This window comes from Callospermophilus lateralis, chromosome 19 (genome assembly GCF_048772815.1).
Source record: "Callospermophilus lateralis isolate mCalLat2 chromosome 19, mCalLat2.hap1, whole genome shotgun sequence".
NCBI classification, from domain to species: Eukaryota; Metazoa; Chordata; class Mammalia; order Rodentia; family Sciuridae; genus Callospermophilus; species Callospermophilus lateralis.
Window position 1 is genome coordinate 15,413,286 of NC_135323.1, and position 19,907 is coordinate 15,433,192.

The following is a 19,907-nucleotide window of genomic DNA, read 5'->3' on the forward strand; positions in this document are numbered from 1 at the left end:
CATCTGGGGAGTGCTGGAGCCAGGGTCAGAGCCCTCCAGGCCCTGCCCTTCCACCTGACCCTACTCCCTGACCTCCCCCAGGTGGACATCATGCAGATGTGCATCATTGAGCTAAAGGAGAGGCCCGGCCAGCCCCTATTCCACCTGGAGCACTACATTGAGGGCAAGTACATCAAGTACAACTCTAACTCGGGCTTTGTCCGTGATGAGAACATCCGCCTGACTCCGCAGGTAAGGCCCCGGCTTGCTCTGCATATACCTACACTCTCCACCCACCCTAGCCCTTGGGAGTGAAGCCTGGCCAGGGTCAGCCCTAGAAAGGAGGATCCTTGTGGGAATGAGCTCTCACATCCCCAGACTCCCCCCTCCCCCCCAGGCTCCTTGGAGTGTTCCAAAGGAGATTCTGTTACCAAACACCTTCCTCTATCTTTTCCTCTATACAATTGTCCTTTGCAGAGAAAGTACCCCAGCTTAGACAGAGCTGGGATGTTATACACCCCAGTCACCACAGTGACTGGCCAGTGTCTGCAGAGTTCACAGCCTGGGCTCTTACAACCACCTTTTTCTAACTATTCCTCACAGGCCTTCAGCCATTTCACGTTTGAGCGTTCTGGCCATCAACTGATCGTGGTGGATATCCAGGGTGTGGGTGACCTCTACACCGACCCGCAGATCCACACGGAGATGGGCATGGACTTTGGAGATGGCAACCTAGGTTAGTGGGGAAGCCAGAGCGTCCTTCCTCCGAGCATCTGCAAGTTCTTTACTCACCCAAGGAGACAGGCAGAGACAGCCCATGGGCCTTCCCAAGTGAATCGAGATGGGAGCTTGGGATATCTGACCCTCACTTCCAGCTCAGCATGTTTCCACCCACCCTGGCCATGTGTCTGGTGCCCACGCTGCCTTTCCCCTATTCAGGTGCAAAGTGACACTTCAGATGCCCGTGTTCTGTCCACAGGTATCCGAGGGATGGCTCTCTTCTTCCACTCTCATGCCTGCAACCGAATATGCCAGAGCATGGGCCTCACTCCTTTTGACCTCTCGCCCCGGGAGCAGGATGCATTGAATCAGAACACCAAGATGCTGGTGAGTGCCCAGGGTGAACCTGGCCCATCTGCCAGGCAGTGAGCCCTGCTTTTCTATACTGGTAGCTGGGCCTGGCAGTGCTGAATTCAGGAATATCAGGACTGAAAAGACCCATCCCATCTGTTCCTCAATGCATCCCCTTCAATTTGGTGCACAGAGCCCTTTGGAGGGTCCCGATGATAGAGTAGCTGGTATCTGCTTGAGTTGGGCCCATTTGTGACCAGAGTGAGGAAGACCAGCAGGTAGGAAAGGAGAGACGGTGTGTGGTGTGTCATTGTGTGGGTATATTGACAAATGAGAGATTAGACTCACACCTGGCTCTCTGGGCATATTATTGTGTGCAAGATGAGATTACACCACCACACCCCTGCTTACACAGACCAGATGCAGAATATTGGCAAAGACCAGCTTGGGATCCTGGACATATATTGGAATATATTGTCCAGCTCAGGGCTGCAAAGTATGGCTATTGTTTTAGAAGATGCTGGCTGGCAGACCCTTTGAGATCTGTACCATGTGCCCTTTCTTGGATACCTGAGGGTTAATCCTGCACTGATTTTTTTTGCATGCCTAAGAGCGATAGCTAAAAGGGGTTCAGGGATAGAGGGAAACAACAGAAAGAACAAAAAGAGCACCTCATACCCCAGAGAGTGACTACATGACATAAGTATCCCTGTTACCATCCCCAGCAATCAGCCAAGACCACCTTAAGGGGGACAGAGGAAAAGTGCGGGAGCCCCCAAGTGAGGACCCTGTCTGGCAGCCGGCCCCCCCTGCTCCTTCGCCTTTCAGAGAACTCTGGAGACGAGAACATGAGTGATGTGACCTTCGACTCTCTCCCATCTTCCCCTTCTTCAGCCACACCACACAGCCAGAAACTGGACCCCCTCCGTGAGTGATGATTGGGTGTTCGGTCATTGTGATTGGAGGGGACAGCAGAGGGTAGAGCAGAGATGAACTGGTTTTTCACTCCTGCTGGTAAATCAGACATGCTAATCAAAAAGGCTCATGGCCCAGAAGGTTTCATGGGTGAGTTCTTTGAATGAAATAGGTCAACCAAATTTCAAGAAATAGGTCAACCAAATTCTATAGAAACAGCCCCTATGGTAGAAAAAATTTGGCAACATTTTTCAGCGTGTTTTATGAAACTAGTAAAACCCTTATACCAAAATATGACAAAACACCAAAAAAAAAAAAAAATCCCCAAACCCAGAAGATTTTATTATATCCCAACCTCAAAATTACATCAAAATTCTGAGTGAAGTATTAACAAATAAAAATGAATAGTGTTATAAAAAGAATAGTCCGTCATAGTTGAATGTGAGAATTGTACAACTATTAGGGCATCTGTTAACATCACATTAATAGGTCAGAGGAGAAAAGTGGAATCGTTATTTTCTGAATTCGAAGTGTTATGATGATGTGGTTTTGAGGTCTAGAGGAACAAGAGGAGTTGAGTCTGACCCCAGGGTTTTGGCCTGAAGAATTGGAATGTGTGACCCTTCATTCTGTTGGGGAGGGATGTGAAGGAGCAGATTTAGGGCAGGAAAGGAGAACTTTAATGTCAAAGTAGCCTTTTAGAGGTCTCCCTCGGAAGACCTTTGGAATAGTCTGGAGCAGGGGTCAGCAAACTTTTTCTTAAAAGGCCAGAGAGTTTAAAAAAAAAAAATATATATATATATATATATATATTATTAATAATATAATTAATATATAATATATATAATATTATTAATATATATAATATATATTATTATATATATTATATATTATATATATATATATATATATATATATAAATATATATATATAAGTGGGTCTTGCAATGTTATTGTCCCTGCTGACCTGGAACTTGTGATCCTCCCACCTCAGCCAAGTAGCTTGGACCAGAGTCATGTGTCACCACACCCAGCCAGAGAGTAAATATTTTAAGCTTTACAGGCCACGTGGTCTTTGTGTTTGCAGCATGAAAACAGCCATAGACTGTGAACGAATGAGTCTGTGTTCCAATAAATTTACAGTTTATTTACAGTCACTGAAGCTTAAATTTTATGTGATTTTCACATGTCATAAAATATTCTTCTTTTGATATTTGATATTTGTCCAAACCTGGAACTCTTGAGCTCAAGTGATCCTTCTGCCTCAGCCTCCTGAGGAGCTGGGACTATGAGCATGTGTCACCTACTTAGCTGTTCTTTTGATTTTTTTTTTTCCCCCAACTATTTAAAAATGTAAAATTCATTTTTACAACTTTTTCTGGTGTGTGCTGGGGATGGAACCCAGGGCCTCGTGCCTGCTAGACACACACTCTACCGTCCATCTATGCCCCCAGCACTCAAATTTAATCAAAATGGGCAGCCAGACAGATTTGGCTCAAGAGAGCTTAGGTCAGGAGACAAATAAGAAAATACCAGGAGTTGGGTGGTTTTGAAGCCATCTGAGACCCATTCAGTGGGCCCCAAATTACATATGGTTTTTCTTTCTTCACAACTGCATTTAATTCAGAGCTGAGCATGGTGACAAAAACATTACAGGTAAATTGCATTATGACTTGAGGAGGCACAGGGTGACGCTGCTTGCTCAGGACCCTGTAGTTTGTGAGAGGTAGACTTAGAATAAGTTCTTGAGAAAGAACTGAAGTCAGTCCCCCAGGGTCTAACCACATTCTTCTCCCATTTTATGCCTTTCTTTAAAAATTACAAATAGCCGAGTGTAGTGGTGCAGGCCTATAATCCCAGTGTCTCAGGAGGCTGAGGTAGGAGGACCACGAGTTCAAAGCCAGCCTAGTGAGGCCCTAAGCAACTCAGTGAGACCCTGTCTCTAAATAAAATACAAAAAAAGGGCTGGGGATGGGGCTCAGTGGTTAAGCACCCCTGGGTTCAATTCCCCAGTACAAAAATAAATGAATTAATTAAAAATAAAAGCTTGGTGGCCAGTACAGTCTGCCGTAGGCCATAGGTTGGTCTGGTGAATGTTCCAGCAGTAGAATCTGCCCATTACCTCTGTTTCTTCCTGCCCAGATTGGCCAGTGTTTGGTGACCTTGATAACATGGCACCCAGAGACCACGACCGTCTAGACAGCCACCGGGTGAGTGGAGAGTAAGGGAAGGAGGAGGGGCTCCAGGCTCCAGCAGGGTGGGAGGGCTGGGCTCTCTTAGTGGGACTGAGGGTGAGCCTTCAGATTCAGGTGGGTAGCCCAGCCCCGGTGTGCTTCAGGAAATGCCCGGAGGGCTTGGGGCTGGGGCAGCTGGACAAAGTGAAGGAACTCAGTCTGCTGCCAAGGCAGAGCTGCCTCTGGGAAAAAGCCGTGTCCCTTCAGTTCCTGGAGATGTCAGGGAAGAATATTTCCAAATCAGCAGCAGCACATGCCAGGCTCAGCCCTGGGTTGGGTCTGGCCACACATGTGCGGATGCCTGACCCTGAGCGGGTTACAGTCATGGAACCTACAGCCTGGTGGCACAGTGCTCTCGGGTTGCGTAAAGAGAATGTCGCCTGCGGCTTCAGGTTGACTCAGCAGTGAGAAACTAAAGGCACTATGTTTGCATCTGCTCGAATATATATTATGGCATCAAAGTAAAAATTAAAACTAAAAGTGGATAAATGCACAGGTCACAGTCCCACTTTTGCTCTACTGATTACCCCAGAGGTTCAAGTTCATTCCTAGATGCTTTTCAGAGTTCTTAAATAGAAGGGGAAAGTAATAACAGGTGACATGTATGGAATTATCACTGGGAACAGTTTTAAGAGTTTGGTAGTCATCCTCCTTTAATTCTCAAAACTTACAAAGTTGGTATTATTTTTTTATTCCTTTTAGAGTAGATTTTATTCTAGAAGTAGAGCTTAGAATTTTGGGAATAGGTAATACATTTTCCTGGTTCAGGAGGAAAAGGTCTGAAAGATTAGCACAGCAGAAAGTCTCCCTCCCACCCTGTCCCTTCTTGGCGTCCGGTCCCAGTGTTAGCAACCCCGGGGGCCATTCTCTCTCTCTCATTGTCCTTGATTTAGAGTTGAAGAAACTAAGGCCCAGAAGTTAAGGTACTTGCTCAAGACACTTAGCAATGGAGCCAGGGTTCAAACCCAACCTCTCAAACCCAAACCCGCCCTCTGCTCTCCTGTTCTTTGCTGCCTTCTGTTTTACACCTTGGAGTTGGTATTCATCTATTTCTCAGGCAAGGAAACTGAGACTGGGAGAGGCTGCCTGCCTCACTGGGCCACGGAGCTGAGATCTAAGTGAGGCTCTGTGTCCCATAGCTTCAGAGCGATTCCAAAAGGAGGAACATGTGCCCAAGGTTGTGTGGGTCTGAGGTCCAAGAGAGGGGTGCTTCAAGCTCCTGAATAAGGCCTGCAATCCATTTTCAGTCTTTTATCTGGCATACTGAATAGTTGGGTATTATAGAACATAATGCATCAATTTAAAGAGTTGAAAATATCTTTACCATGTACTAGGGATTAAACCCCAGGACCTTGCATCTGCACCCTACTACTGAGCTACATCCCTGCTCCTTAAATGTTAAAATATTAGACCAGGCACTGTGGTGCATGCCTGTCATCCCAGCTACTTGGGAGGCCAAGGCAAGAGGATTGCAAGTTTGGGGCCAGTCTGAGCAATGTAGCAAGACTCTTGTCTCAAAAATAAAAAGGACGGGGGACATAGCTCAGTGGTAGCATGCTTGCCTAGCTTGCATGATGCAAAAACAAATAGATAAAAATATAAATAAAATTTAAGCAATATAAAATGGTTTATTCAAATAAAAACAATAGGGACTGAGGATGTAGCTCAGTGGTAGAGATCACCCAGCGTAGTAAGGCCCTGAATTCAACTCAAGAAATAAATGAAGGAAGGAAGGAAAGAGAAAAAATACTAATAGATGAAAAGTCTGAATTCATGGAAGGGGAAGTGAATGAGATTTGACAAGATTCATAGCAGTTGAAATTTTAATGGTGATGTTGTAAGTACTTTTAATAATTAAAGGGCTTACATAACTCAGGCATAATGCTGAGTTGACAAAGTTGGGTGATGGGTACATAGGAGTTTATTTTAGATTCTTTTTTTTTCTTTTTTTTGTACCAGGGATTGAGTCAAGGGGTGCTTAACCACTGAGCCACATCCCCAGCCCTTTTTATTTTTTTATTTAGAGACAGGGTCTCCCTAAGTTGCTTAGGGCCTCGCTAAGTTGCTGAGGCTGGCCTTAAATTTATGATCCTCCTGCCTCAGCCTCCCTAATTGCTGGAATTACAGGCATGCAACACTACAGCTGACTTGTTTATACGCTTTTGAGTGTTGAAATACCACTTAGTAGAAGAAAGAGGAGTAGAAAATAGATTAGATTACTGACCACATGCAAATAGGGTCAAAACTCAACATTGGTAGGCAAAGACTGAAGTCTTTGAGATTCTTAATTTTTCCAGATTCAATTTCAAAGTAGATCTAGGAGATTAAAAAAAAAAAAAAACATGTAAGTGGAGTTTGGTAGAGGGGACTTAGTTGTGGTGAATACTGTTTACCAGGGCTGTATCTTGGTCCTTGGTCATTGATCCTCAGCCAGCTTCTGTTCTCTGCCTGTGAATGGGTGAACCGCTCTTAGTAATGGCACTCATCATGACCCACATTGCTTTCGTCCTCACCGACCTTTGATGGAGGTGCTAGAATGAATCCCCATAGCCAAGGAAACCGAAGCTCAGAAAATCTGAACAAGTGCCCAGGTAACAGTTGGCAAGTAACAAAGTCAGGACTTCATTCTGGGCAGTGTGGCTCCAACCCCCAGGTTCTTTGCCACCACTCCACACTGCTTCCTTGTCCCCCAATCCTCATGGGACAGGAAGAAGAGCAGGTTAACTGAAGAGATGGGACAAGGGGCAGAAAGCTGATGATCAGGATTACTCAGATCCACCAAGTCCTCAAAGGACCTCTGAGACCCTAAGATCATCTTCTGTCCACAGGACTCTGAGGCCAGTGGGGACAGTGGATACCCCAGTGAAAGGCGGGGTGAGCTGGATGACCCAGAGCCCCAAGAACAGGTAAGGAACCCGCAGACAATGAGAGTAGAGTCTCTTGTTGCCTCATTGGTCCTTCAAGAGGATAAAAAGCTATAGTAAGGGAATGTGAGTGGGTTCTGAGAATATAACAAGTAAAATACCAAGATTATTTCAGATAAATATAAATGCAGAGCAGAAGGTAAAATGGGTAATGTGGGCCAGGAAGGGGAGGAGGGTGGTATCTTGGATATAAGGTTGAAAATGGCAGATGAATCTTATGGTGCAGCTGGGGCCTTTGGGTACTGTGGGGAGGGGATGCGGGGTAATCGGCTGGGCCATGTCCACCCCAGCCCCTCATTCCTGCCTGTGGCCTGACATCCCTTTAGCTTGGCCGACAAGGGTTCCAGCTTCTGCTGGGGAGGGCTGGGCCAGTTCACTGCGAGAAGAGCCCCTTGGGAAGGCCAGCCTCTTCTCTGGATGGAGGGCCACCGGGGAGGGCTGGGCCAGTTCCCCAGCGGGAGGCTCTTGGGAGAGAGGTCTGTCCTCGGAAAAACTCAATCTCCACTTCCATCCAGGGCCACTCAAATGGCAACCGGAGGTACGAGTCCGATGAGGACAGCCTGGGCAGCTCCGGACGGGTAATGCAGTCTTGGGATCTCTGGTCACTTGCTTTGTCTGTGGAGGGCTCTGTTTCTGTTTCTCCTCCCTCATGTCACTGCCACCTGCTTGTCCTCCTTGCATGTGTCCATTTTGCAAATGAGCAATTTGCCATCCTGTGCAGGAACTTGTGGGGAGGATTCAAGACATGGTCCTGGAGGGGAAATGACAATGGCTGTAGCTCACGTGTTAAAGTGCTTGACTAGAGGAGCCTTGTGCACTTTATTAATCCATTTATTTATTTATTTATTTATTGGGGGGTGGTATTGGGATTGAACCAAGGGGCATTTTACCACTGAGCCTTTCCAATTTCTGATTTTTGGATCAGGAATGCTCAGCCTGTGTGTGAGGCAAGCATCCCAGATGGTGGTTAGCATTAGGCAAGTCTCAGAGAGAGCAGCCCTACACCTCACTGGCTCTTCTCTACTGACTCCCAAACACACCTTGCTTGGATCTCGACCATCCACACCTTTGCTAAGAGGACGAGTCTCTCTCCCCTGCAAAGTCTTTCCTTCCCCTGTGTCCATTCCTCCTCAAATCCTGCTCTCCAAGCCTGGATGCCATTGGCCCTCCCTGACATCCCTAGCAGTCCTGACTCTTGCTCCTCCAGGAACACTGAGCTCTTTCTCCATCTGGTCAGGTTTTCCCAGCTCAACGTGGGGCAGGGTTGCTCAACCAGGGCACTGTTGGCATTCAGGGAGCGCTCCTTGTTGTGGGGTGGCCCTATGCATTGCAGGATGTTTAGCTGCCTGGCTCCATCTTGCAGGAACCTCTGGACAAGTGTATCTTCAGCTGGAAGAAACCATGTGTTTTCTAAACCCATGCCCAAAGCACCCTTTGATGTCACCCACAGCATCAGGGTGGATTTGGAAGAGAGCAAGTGGATCTGCTGAAGTCTGGATTTTCTCATGCCTTGTATGGGGTTTAGTGTGTTGAGCCCCACAACCAGACTCAGATTAATAAATAAGGGGGAATCGCTTCTCTGAGCTGCTGCTGTCTGTTCTCTGATTCCTGTGGTTGCTGTCTCTCCGCACCTGCAAGCTGGTGGCATTTGAATGATTAGAATTGGAACATTTGTCCAATAAAATCAGACACTGTAAGGATTTGTTCTCCCTCTTACCAGTAGGCTCCTGGGTGCTGGTAGCAGGGGCAGCTGAGAATGGGACAACAGGTCTACCTCAGCCCCTCTTTTCTCTGACCTCTAAGCTCCATCCCTGTCCCTCCCCTCAGGTCTGTGTGGAAAAGTGGAACCTCCTCAACCCCTCCCGCCTCCACCTGCCAAGGCCCTCAGCGGTGGCCCTCGAAGTGCAAAGGCTTAATGCCCTGGACCTTGAAAGGAAGATCGGGAAGTCTGTTTTGGGCAAGGTATTGTTGATGCCCATTTTGCAGCCCTTTCTGCACGAGCCCGGGGCCCCTGGCCCACACCTCTCCTGTGCCAATCGCTTCCTCCCGCAGGTTGGCTGGGCGGCCCTTGGGTGCGGCTTGGGCTTCGCAGACAGCCGGGCCAACACCGCAGTCTGTGTGGCAGGTCCATCTGGCCATGGTGCGCTACCACGAGGGCGGGCGCTTCTGCGACAAGGACCAGGAGTGGGACCGCGACTCGGCGCTCTTTCATCTGGAGCATGCGGCAGACCTGGGCGAGCTGGAGGCCATCGTGGGCCTGGGACTCATGTACTCGCAGCTGCCGCACCACATCCTGGCTGACGTCTCTCTGAAGGTGAGGGACTGGATGGTGGAGACCCTGCAGGAAGTGGAGGGCTCCGTCCACCCAGCCATCCGATCCTGGAGGTCACTCACTCACCTGCCGCCCTGAGGACGATACAGGCCCCAGAAACATCCTGGGCATTGGTTTGGGGTCAGGTACTTCAAAGTCAAAACTGGCAGACTTGATCTCTGGCTTTGGGGAATGAGTGGGGAGTGACAGTCACTTTTCCAGGCAATAATGACGGTGTGATGGGAGAAGCAGAGGAGACTGGTGGACACAAATGAGGAAAGGCCCTAAGGGGGGGTTTTGAGCGGTCCCTTCAGACTTCCTGCTAAGTTAGACCCAAAGGCCAGTGGGAGTGAGTAAGTCAGGCTGAGGGAGCCGCTCAGGCCCAGAGGTGAGAGACAGAAAGTTAGAGAGAGTCTAGAAGGTGGTCAGTGGGGTTGGAACACAGGGATGAGATGGGCGCAGGGTTGGAGCTAAGGAACAGTCAGGGTAGGATGTGAAGGAGCAGGATGTGAACGTGTTGGGAATTGTGTAGGGGTCTCCTCCTTCCTTCCTGGTCATGGGCACAGAAGGAAAGAATTGAATAGACCTGTTGTGGCAAGACCTGGGGAATGCCGTAGTTTCCTGGGAGAGGTTGGGAGGCTTTGGGTGGGTATGGCTGGAGCAGAGGCTCAATATGGGTCCAAGGCAACAGCCCTCCTCAGGGCTTGACCATGGCTCTTGAGCAGGCAGATCTCAGATGAAGAGGGTGGTGAAAAACACTTTGAGGACCTTATTTATTTAACTTTTGAATAGCTAATACACTCATGAAAAAGTAAAAAAAAAAAAAATACGTATATTATATATATAAGCTGGGTGTGGTGGCCCATACCCTATAATCACAGCTACTGGGGTGGCTGAGGCAGGAGAATCATAAGTTCAAGGTCAGTCTGGGCAACTTAGACCCTGTCTCAAAGTAAAAAATAAAGATGGACTCACTGGTGCACACCTGTAATCCCAGAGACACTAGAGGCTGAGGCAGGAGGATTGTGAATTCAAAGCTAGCCACAGAAACTTAGTGAGGCCCTAAGCAACTCAGTGAGACCCTACTGGGGAGTGGCTTAGTAGTTGAGTGTTCCTGGGTTCAATCCCTGGTACCCTCCCCCAAAAAAAAAATGAAATTGAAAACACAAAAAGGGCCGGGGATGTAGCTCAATGGCATGAAAAAAAAGAATGATATTTGAAGGTTTACAGTGCAAAATCCCCCTCCCATTTTTTCCTCCCAGTCTCTCATTTTCTGAAAAACACGTATAACTGTTATTACCAATTTTTCATATATAATTGCAGAAATGTATTAATTACCTAAGATATAGTAACAAATTACTACAACCTGAGTGCAGGACCATGCTTCCTCTGAGGCTTTAGGGGAGAACCTTCCTTATCTCTTCTGGCATCTAGAAATTGCCGGCAGTTTTTGGTGTTCCTTGGCTTGAATCATTTCAATCCCTATCTCTGCCTTCACGTGGCCTTCTACCCACAAGTCTCTGTCTCTGTGTCTCTTGTGTTTTTATGGACACCAGCCACATTGGATTTAGGGTCCTCGTAATCCAAGATAGTCTCCTCCTAACATAACTACCTAACATCTATGAAGACCCTGTTTCCAAATCAGATTACATCCTGAGGTTCTGGGTGGACCTGAATTTTGGGAGGCATATTATTCCTCCCAGAAAACAGTTTTCACCTGCAAATATGGAGTACAGATTCTAACGGTCTACCTTCTTATTTTCCCTCCAAAGTTAGCATACTGTACACACTTTTTGGACCTTGCTTTTTTCACTAGACCTTAATTTTCCACAGTGTCACACAGAAAGCTTCCTGATTCTTCGTTGACAGTGTTCCATAGAATAGATATGACACCCTTTAACCTGTGCTCTGGCGATGGATTCTTGGGTGGTTCTACTCTTTTGATGCTGTGACTAGTCTTATCCACATTAAGTGGAACCTTATGAAACTTCACATTTTTTTTTAATAGATCATGAACTGTAGAATGTTGGTAGCTTCCTGTGGTTTAGTTGACTATAATGTTTGGCATGCAGGCAAGGGATACCACAGCTGTTTTTATTTCCTATTCTATTCCCTATTCTCCCATCTCTGTGCTTCTTGGGGGCAGGACTGAATATATCTCATTCAATGAATGATGTGCTGCTAAACATTCAGTAGTTGGCTTTCAGAGATGCGGAGGAAATCTGTGCATATATATATACATATTATACAGTTTGCTGACATAATATGCAGCATATGTTTTACAAATAGCAATAAAAGTACTCTTATAAATTCTATATTGTCAGCTGATCCACACAGAACACGTTCATTGATTTTTGCCAACATTTGCACATGCCAACCTACCTGTGGTGGTAACTGGTGAAGGGGTATAGTTCTGACATGAACATTGGTTGATATTTTCACTTACTTTATTAAGTAAGATGATAGTAAAATAATGAAGACCTGTGTTAGAACTGGAACTTCATTTGCCTCTGACCTGAGTAGATTCTTCCCTGCATCAAATAATAATATTAAGTGCTGGAAGAACATTCCTTTAATTTCCATCGCTAGGCATGATGGAATGGTTATAGAGGTGAGACAATTTGAAGCTTAATCTGCACTATTCCTATCTTTTCTTTCCCTTTCTGAAGTTCAGATATGGAGAAAAGAATTAATCAAATCCTGATTTGTAGCATGGTCTACTTTAGGGGAGAAGTCGGGTACAAACTCCTGCCATGGTCAATTTATTAGTTGTTGATGGACCTTTATTTATATATGGTGCTGAGAATCGAACCCTCACACATGCTAGGCAAGCACTCTACCTCTGAGCCACAAGCCCAGCCCTTTTGTTATCTTTTTAAAATATTTTATTTTTTAGTTATAGGTGGACACAATATTTTTATTTTATTTTTATGTGGTGCTGAAGATCGAACCCAGTGCCTCACACATGCTAGGCGAGTGATCTACCTCTGAGCCACAACTCCAGCCCCCTTTTTCTAATTTTTGATGGACAATGATTGTACACGTTTATGGAGTATAGTGGAGGTGTTTCAAAACATGTATACGATGTGTGATGATTGGTATATCTGTTATCTCATACATTTATCATTTCTTTGATGAGAACATTCAAAACCCTCTAGCTATTTTGAAACACTTTATTTTTAGCTATAGTTGCCTTGCTGTGAAATGGAACTCCAGAACTTATACCTCCTATCTGCTTGTAACTTTATACCCAGTGACCAACCTCTCCTCCTCCTTCCCTTCCCCTCCCCAGGCTCTAAAAATACAGAACGCTTCGCAGATTTGTATTTCATCCTTGCAAAGGGACCATGCTTATCTTCCCTGTCTGGTTCCAATTTTAGTATAGGTGCTGCCCAAGTGGACACTCAATAAATCCTAACCAGGGATTTGCCTCCTTCCCTAGGGGACATTTAGCAATGTGTGGAGACTATCTATCTATCTATCTATCTATCTATCTATCTATCTATCTATGTGTCTATCTATCCATCTATCCGTTTATTTATTTGCCAGGGCCAGGGGTTACTGGAGATTGAACCCAGGGATGCTCTAATACTGAGCTATATCCCCATCCCCTTTTTTCTTTTTTAATATTTATTTTTTAGTTGTAGATGGACCCAATACCTTTATTTTATTTATTTATTTTTATGTGGTGCTGAGGATCGAACCCAGGGACTCTCACATGCTAGGGGAGCGCTCTACTGCTGAGCCACAACCTCAGCTCCCCCCCCCCCCAGCCCTTTTTGTGTTTGATTTTGAAACAGGGTCTTGCTAAAGTTGCCCACCCTGGCCTCCAACTTATAATCCTCCTGCTTCAGACTCCTGCATTACTGGAATTACAGGCCTGCACCTCCATGCCCTGCTATAGACTTTTTTATTTTTATTTTTTTGGCACTGGGGATTGAACCCGGGGGTGTTTAACCACTGAGCCATATCCCCAGCTCTTTTTGTTTTTAATTTAGAGACATGGTCTTGCCAAGTTGCTGAGGACCTTGCTAAGTTACTGAGGCTGACTTTCAATCCTCCTGCTTCAGCCTCCTGAGCCACTGGGATTTGGAGACCTTTTTTTTTTTATTGTCATTGCTGCTGACATCTGGTGGGTGGAGAGCGGGGATGCTGTTCAGCGTCATACAAAGCACAGGACCGTCCCCACCATGAAGGCTGTATGTGGTCCCAACTGACCATGGTGCTGCAACTGAAATAGATTTGTTTCAAGAACATAAATAATAATAAAACACAGTAAAAATAATTAGGGATATGACTTTTGAGTATTTATTACCTTTGTTTTAATATGATTCATCTTGTAAGTTTATAATTTTTTTTTCAATGCTGGGTATGGAACACAGGGCCTCCTGCGTGCCAGGCGTGTGCTCTACCACTGAACGATACTCCCAGCCCGTGATGAAGTTTTAATCATGGTTGTGCTTTTCAACAGGCTTGCCAAATTCCTGAAAGTTGGGTTTTTGGTGCCAGGGATGGAACCCAGGGCGTCACCCATGCTAGGCACTATCCTCTCTATCACTGAGCTATTCCCCAGCCCCAAATTTCTGAAAGCTTAAGTCTGTTCTTGTGAACCCCAGCCCCTGGTACAGAGGACCCTCAGGAGGGTTTGAGGCCTGAATAAAGGGATGCTGGGTGTGAGGACCAGGACTGTGGGGGAACCCGCCTCTCTGAGACACTCTGATAACTCTCCCTATTATCACAGGCTGTTTGTACTGATCCATCTAGCGACCTTGTAAAGGGGTTGAGAAGCAAGTTCAACATCCTTGTCTGTAGGTATCCCAGCTGTCTTTCTCCAGGGTTCTGACTCTGGAATCTTCCGCTGGCAGGAGTGTGGTTGCAAGGGTCAGTGTGGTTAGGACAGGGCAGGCCTGCAGGAAGTGAGCCATGCTCAAGCCATGTCTTAGCAAGGAAAGTGATGGCTACCTGCTTTAGGGGCCACTGTGGGCCTAGAAAGCCCCTCTCTCGTTTTCTCCAAGGTCCCCCTCCTCTAGGCCTTTTTCTGTTGTCTTGTTAAGGCATTCATATACTCAGCAACACATGATTTTTTAAGCATTTTTATTATTGATATTCACGACAATGAATGAGATAGACAAGGTCTCTGCTCTCCTGAAGCAAACTCTTCAGGTGGAAAAGGGTATAATACAGATAATAATTAACAAATAAAAATATTTCAGCGAGGTATTGTGGTGCACTCCTGTAACCCAGCAACTTGGGAGGCTGAGGCAGAAGGATCATGAATTAAAAGCCAGCTTCAGCAAAGGCGAGGCACTAAGCAATTTAGTGAGACCCTGTCTCTAAATGAAATACAAAATAGGGCTGGGGATGTGGCTCAGTGGTCAGGTACCCCTGGTTTCAATCCCCAGTACCAAAAAAAAAAGGAAGAAAAAAATGTTTCCAATAGAATTATAAAATAACCTCTATTGAAGTTTATTTAGCACTTCTTGTGCTAAGCATTGTTCTAAAGTGCTAGGGACAGGCAATATGAATGAGAGACTGGATAGGCCTCCTGTATTAGGTCATAGATGCCTGTTGCAAGGGAGGCTGGGAAATGTAGTCTTTAGTTTGCCAGCCATGGGCCTAGCAAAAACATGGCAGGAATAAGAGAGTTCTGGCCACCTATTTCCTTCCTTCCTTCCTTCCTTCCTTCCTTCCTTCCTTCCTTCCTTCCTCCCTCCCTCCCTCCCTCCCTCCCTCCCTCCCTCCCTCCCTTCTTTCTTTCTTTTTTGTACCCAGGATTGAACTCAGGGGCACTTAACCACCAAGCCACATCCCCAGCCCTTTTTTTATTTAGAGACAATGTCTCAGTTGCTTAGGGCCTTGTAAGTTGCTGAGGCTGGCTTTGAACTCACGATCCCACACTCCTGGGATTATAGGTGTGTACTACCATGCCTGGCCTGGCGTGCGCGCGCGCGCTTTCTCTCTCTCTCTCTCTCTCTCTCTCTCTCTCTCTCTCTCTCTCTCTATATATATATATATATATATATATATATATATATATATATTTATTTATTTATTTATTTATTTTAAGTTGGACATAATACCTTTATTTTTTAACTTATTTTCACGTGATGCTGAGGACCCAACCCAGTGCCTCACATGTGCGAGACAAGTGCTCTGCCACTGAGCCAAACCTCAGCTTGAAACTGATTTTTGTGGTGGTGGTTGCACAATTCCATGAATATACTAAAAACCACGATGTGTAATGCTGTAGTAGCCAGCCCCAGAGCTCTCACCATAATACCAAAATACCAGGGAGAAGATTGATGAGCGAGATTTTTGCAAGCCTTGTTATTTTTCCCCCCTCTTTGGTTTGTATTGACAGGAGACAGAGGAGAATAAGACGAAAGGATTCAATTACTTACTCAAGGCTGCTGAAGCTGGTGACAGACAGTCCATGATCCTGGTGGCACGAGCTTTTGACACTGGTCTGAACCTCAGCCCAGACAGGTAACTGTGGCTGTCACTCAGGTGGAATCCATAGGGATCTGGATTGGGTGGGCACTTTCTCTTTAATATCAGGACAGACGTGGGCTCTGGTCTTGGTTTCACCCATTACCAGACCAGTGACCCTGAGTGAGTTCTTTTACCTTCATCTTGTGAAACAGGAACCATCACAACACCTGCTTCTGAGGATTGTCGTATGAAGGTTACATGACATGGTGACAGTAACTCTCACAGCACCGGGTATATGAGGCATGTAGTGATTGACAGCCATTTTAGTTAGTATAATAAAGATTTTCATGAGAAAAAAATCAGTATCAGGCTCAGAGGATTGTCCCTGGATAGTAGGATTTGGGTGATTTTAATTGACTTTTCCTGCTTTTGTTTTTATTTCATTATTTCTCACTTCTAAGAAGAAGGAGTAGGTTTAAAGATTCCAGCAACTCAAGTATCAGTACTTTTCATTTATTCTTCAGGCTGAGATGCCAGGTCTGGTTTTTGCAATGGGAGGAGAACAGGGTGGCCCACCTTCATCTCGGCTCTGTGGCTTAGCCAGTGGGAGATTCCAGAAGTCCAGGGCAGAGGTCAGTTGCTCACCCTAGGTGGTTCCCCTTGGAACCTGGCTACCCAGGAGTCTTTAAAGACTTTTTGAAAGGGAGCAAGGAGGGTGCACTCATTGTGTAAATCTCCAAGGTGAAGCAGCTGAGCAGGTCTGCTCTTGGTCTCTGGAGCTCCTCTCTCTCACTGGGTTTAGAAGAAAATCTGATGGGACTCTCCTATTAAGGAGGTCTCAGGGTCAAAAACTTCTGAATGCACTCAGAAGCCTGCCTGTGTGCCAACATTTCTCAGATACCTGCTGTGTAACAGCAGTGCTCCCCTATATTTGGGCAGCATTTTTGTGTTATGATTTGATTTCATTGAGAACAGGAATAAGTTATCCTACAACTCTGTGTCCTACGTCTCCCACATCTTAGCATCTTAGCTCAGTGGCTGAATGAACAAACCAACACATCTCAATGACACAGACAAGGCAGGTATTTGGGGCCCCATTTTGTGGATAACTATAAACTATAGTTCTGAGAAGTGAAGGAACCTGAAATGCTTGGGATCAGAAGTGTTTGGGATTTGGGGTTTTCTCAAATTTTGGACTATATGCATATGCATAATGAGATATCTTGGGGACAGATCCCAAATCTAAATGCAAAATTCACGTATACACCATAGACGCATAGCCTGAAGGTAATTTTATCCAATATTTTTAGTGTATCTGCAAAATGATTCACATTTGCATCATGATTATAATCAAAAAGTATCAGATTTTGGTGTTCTTAGAATTGGGAGTTTTGGATTAGGGATGCTCAACCTGTACCTAATAAGTGGCAGAGCCAAAGTTTTGGTCTTTCCACCTTTCCTTCATTGTACTCCCTATTGACCAGCTTTTTAGTGAACTTAGAACTATACTGGCATGGAGAGGTGCTAAACAAAAAAGTCCTAATATGATTCTATTAGATCAAGGACCCATGCATATGGTACCCATTGAGTGCCGTGGAGAAGGATAGCATGGGTAGAAGGAGTTGGAGATGGGCATTGAATATTTATGTCTTTGGTTCTTAAAAAGTCTTTGTATTTGTGCTTTTTCTTTCTGTCTTTTGTCTACTTTGATTTTTACTTCTTTTTTTAAAATTTATATTTATTCCTGCTTTTACTCCAGATGATAGTTTCTTATTGATTTGTTACAATTCTTTATATATTAAGGCTGTTAACCCATTCTCTTTAAAAGAAGTTGTTTTTTTTTTTTTTCCTATTTCCAGAGATGGCCAACATAGATTGGGGAGGAGGAAACATATACCACATAATGACCATTGCTTACTGGGTTTGCGGACATGCTGGTTTTTAATATTTATGTAATTAAATCTAGGAGAATTTTCTTTTTTTTTTTTTTTTTTATAGCTTCTACTATAGTCATTTTCTTTTTCTTCTTCCTCATTCCAAGCAGCTCCAGCCCTTTGCATTCAGGGAGCATTAATTAAGGGCCAGCTATGGGTAAAGCAGGGCCCCATGCAGGCCCAAATTTATATTTAAGGGATTTTGGTTCTCTCAGAAGTTACATCTAATAGGGAAATGAAAAATCATGGAAAATTTCAAGGCAGGGTGGGCACCCTGACCACTGGGACATCATGGGGCAGGGGTGGGCAGGGAGAGAGAAGATCCTTTCCCATGTAATGTTTCCAGGGCAACTGGGCTCTGCTCTTTAGGACTGGGGATTGTCAAAGCTGAAGGGATGATGTCATCTAGTCTAGTGGCCCCTATTCCAACAATACAACCCTAGGTTTTTGGGTACCTCGTTATTTTCAAATAATTTCCTTTTTTTTTTTTTTAATAAGATACTGGGGTCACGGTCCTAAATGCCATCTCCACCAGCCACTTGCTTCCCTTTTTTCATCCAGCAGAAATGTGTTGAGTCTGTACTGCTGGCCAGGCCCTGGGAATATAGCAGTTAAAGGTCAGGGATGACCCTAATAGGTGAGGGAACAAGGAGAATTAGAGTGTGATAATTGTGAGAAACAAGGTGTTTAGGGACAGCATCTCTGGAGAGGTGACATGAACTGAGGCTGGAGGGGTGAAGAACTAGGTGTGGAACTCAGACTAGAGGGGTGGGAATTTAGGCTGAGCGTGGAGGTGCACGCCTGTAATCCTAGCAGCTTTGGAGGCTGAGGCAGGAGGATCGCAAGTTCAAAAACCAGTCTCAGCAATGAAGTGAGGTCCTAAGCAACTTAATGAGCCCCTGTCTCTAAATAAAATATTTAATATTTAAAAAGGGCTGGGGATGTAGCTCAGTGGTTAAGCATCTCTGGGTTCAATTCCTGGTACCAAAAAAAAAGACCAGGGTACAGGCAGGTGCTGGCATGTTTGGGAGTAGCCCCTGGCACCAACAGGAGCTGAGACTGGAGGGTGAGGCAGGAGGCAAACATATCATTAGAGCTGCTGCTCCTGGCACATTCAGGACACCCGGAGTCTTTCTTATCAGTGACGCTCTTTGCTCTTTCCTGATGTGCTATAAATAGTTCCTCACATGGGTTCCACGCAAAGAAAAACAGCCTGCTGCCCTGTTAGCTCTGTATTTTGTAGTTGCATGACTTTGGCTGAAACCTATGGTCACCCTTGGTGGTTTGGCCAGATGCATGCTGCCACAGGAGAAAGAGAAAGGGAGCAAAGGGGCTTAGCTGGGGTGGGGAGAGGAGTCCTGCATTATTCTGGAAGAGAGCCCGACTGGCCAGCACAGGCAGGGCATAGGCAGGGGCTGAGCGATTGCTGTTAGGTGGTTCCGGGGGCTTCTGCCAAGGGTCCTTCTCCTACCTGAGTCAGAGGGCCGCTTGTGCTAGCCCATAGGGTGCTTGTGGGCGATCCTAGAAAAATGTCCCCCTCGACTTCTGTTACAGAATGATTGCAATACACCCATGTTATTAAGGAAAGCTACATGACTGTCCTCTTAATAGATAAATAAACCGACAGCATCACAGTGCCCCTCGGATGTGGTGGTCTTGGACACTGTAGGTTGGGAACCAGAGATGGTAGTCCCTGCTGTACCCCTGACTTGGATCAGGGGTGGTTGGCCCTCTGCCCTCCCTCCCTGCTGCTGTGATGATGTCCCTCTTTCTCTGTGTCCCCTGGCAAGGTGCCGAGACTGGCCCGAGGCCCTGCACTGGTACAACACTGCCCTGGAGACAACGGACTGTGACGAGGGCGGTGAGTTCGATGGGATGCAGGACGAGCCCCGGTATGCGCTGCTGGCCAGGGAGGCTGAGATGCTGTTGACCGGAGGCTGTGGGCTAGAGAAGGACCCGCAGAGATCAGGTAGGGCCTCACAGACCTGCCCCTGGGGCGGGACAGGGCTGGGCAGGGATCCTTGTAATTCACATCCCCATTGGGAGAGGCCCAAGGTGAGTCTCTTTCCAGGAGGGGGTTTTATGGAGCTAACACGCAGATGGACATT

General features: G+C 45.9%; 1 protein-coding gene and 1 non-coding gene across 2 annotated transcripts in view; one reads left to right on the forward strand and one right to left on the reverse strand.

Moving 5' to 3' along the window:
• Nucleotides 1-19,907, forward strand: part of Eef2k (eukaryotic elongation factor 2 kinase) — a 52,948-nt gene that overhangs the window by 30,159 nt on the left and 2,882 nt on the right. The window contains exons 7-17 of the mRNA XM_076840023.2: nucleotides 82-231; nucleotides 583-715; nucleotides 959-1,086; nucleotides 1,776-1,977; nucleotides 4,107-4,174; nucleotides 7,027-7,104; nucleotides 7,638-7,700; nucleotides 8,950-9,084; nucleotides 9,248-9,436; nucleotides 15,795-15,919; nucleotides 19,590-19,768. Coding sequence (XP_076696138.2) covers nucleotides 82-231; nucleotides 583-715; nucleotides 959-1,086; nucleotides 1,776-1,977; nucleotides 4,107-4,174; nucleotides 7,027-7,104; nucleotides 7,638-7,700; nucleotides 8,950-9,084; nucleotides 9,248-9,436; nucleotides 15,795-15,919; nucleotides 19,590-19,768 — 1,450 coding nt within the window. The remainder of the gene's footprint in view (nucleotides 1-81; nucleotides 232-582; nucleotides 716-958; nucleotides 1,087-1,775; nucleotides 1,978-4,106; nucleotides 4,175-7,026; nucleotides 7,105-7,637; nucleotides 7,701-8,949; nucleotides 9,085-9,247; nucleotides 9,437-15,794; nucleotides 15,920-19,589; nucleotides 19,769-19,907) is intronic.
• Nucleotides 12,731-12,837, reverse strand: LOC143385514 (U6 spliceosomal RNA). The gene has a single exon (XR_013154594.1). It is a non-coding gene; the product is annotated as a U6 spliceosomal RNA (small nuclear RNA).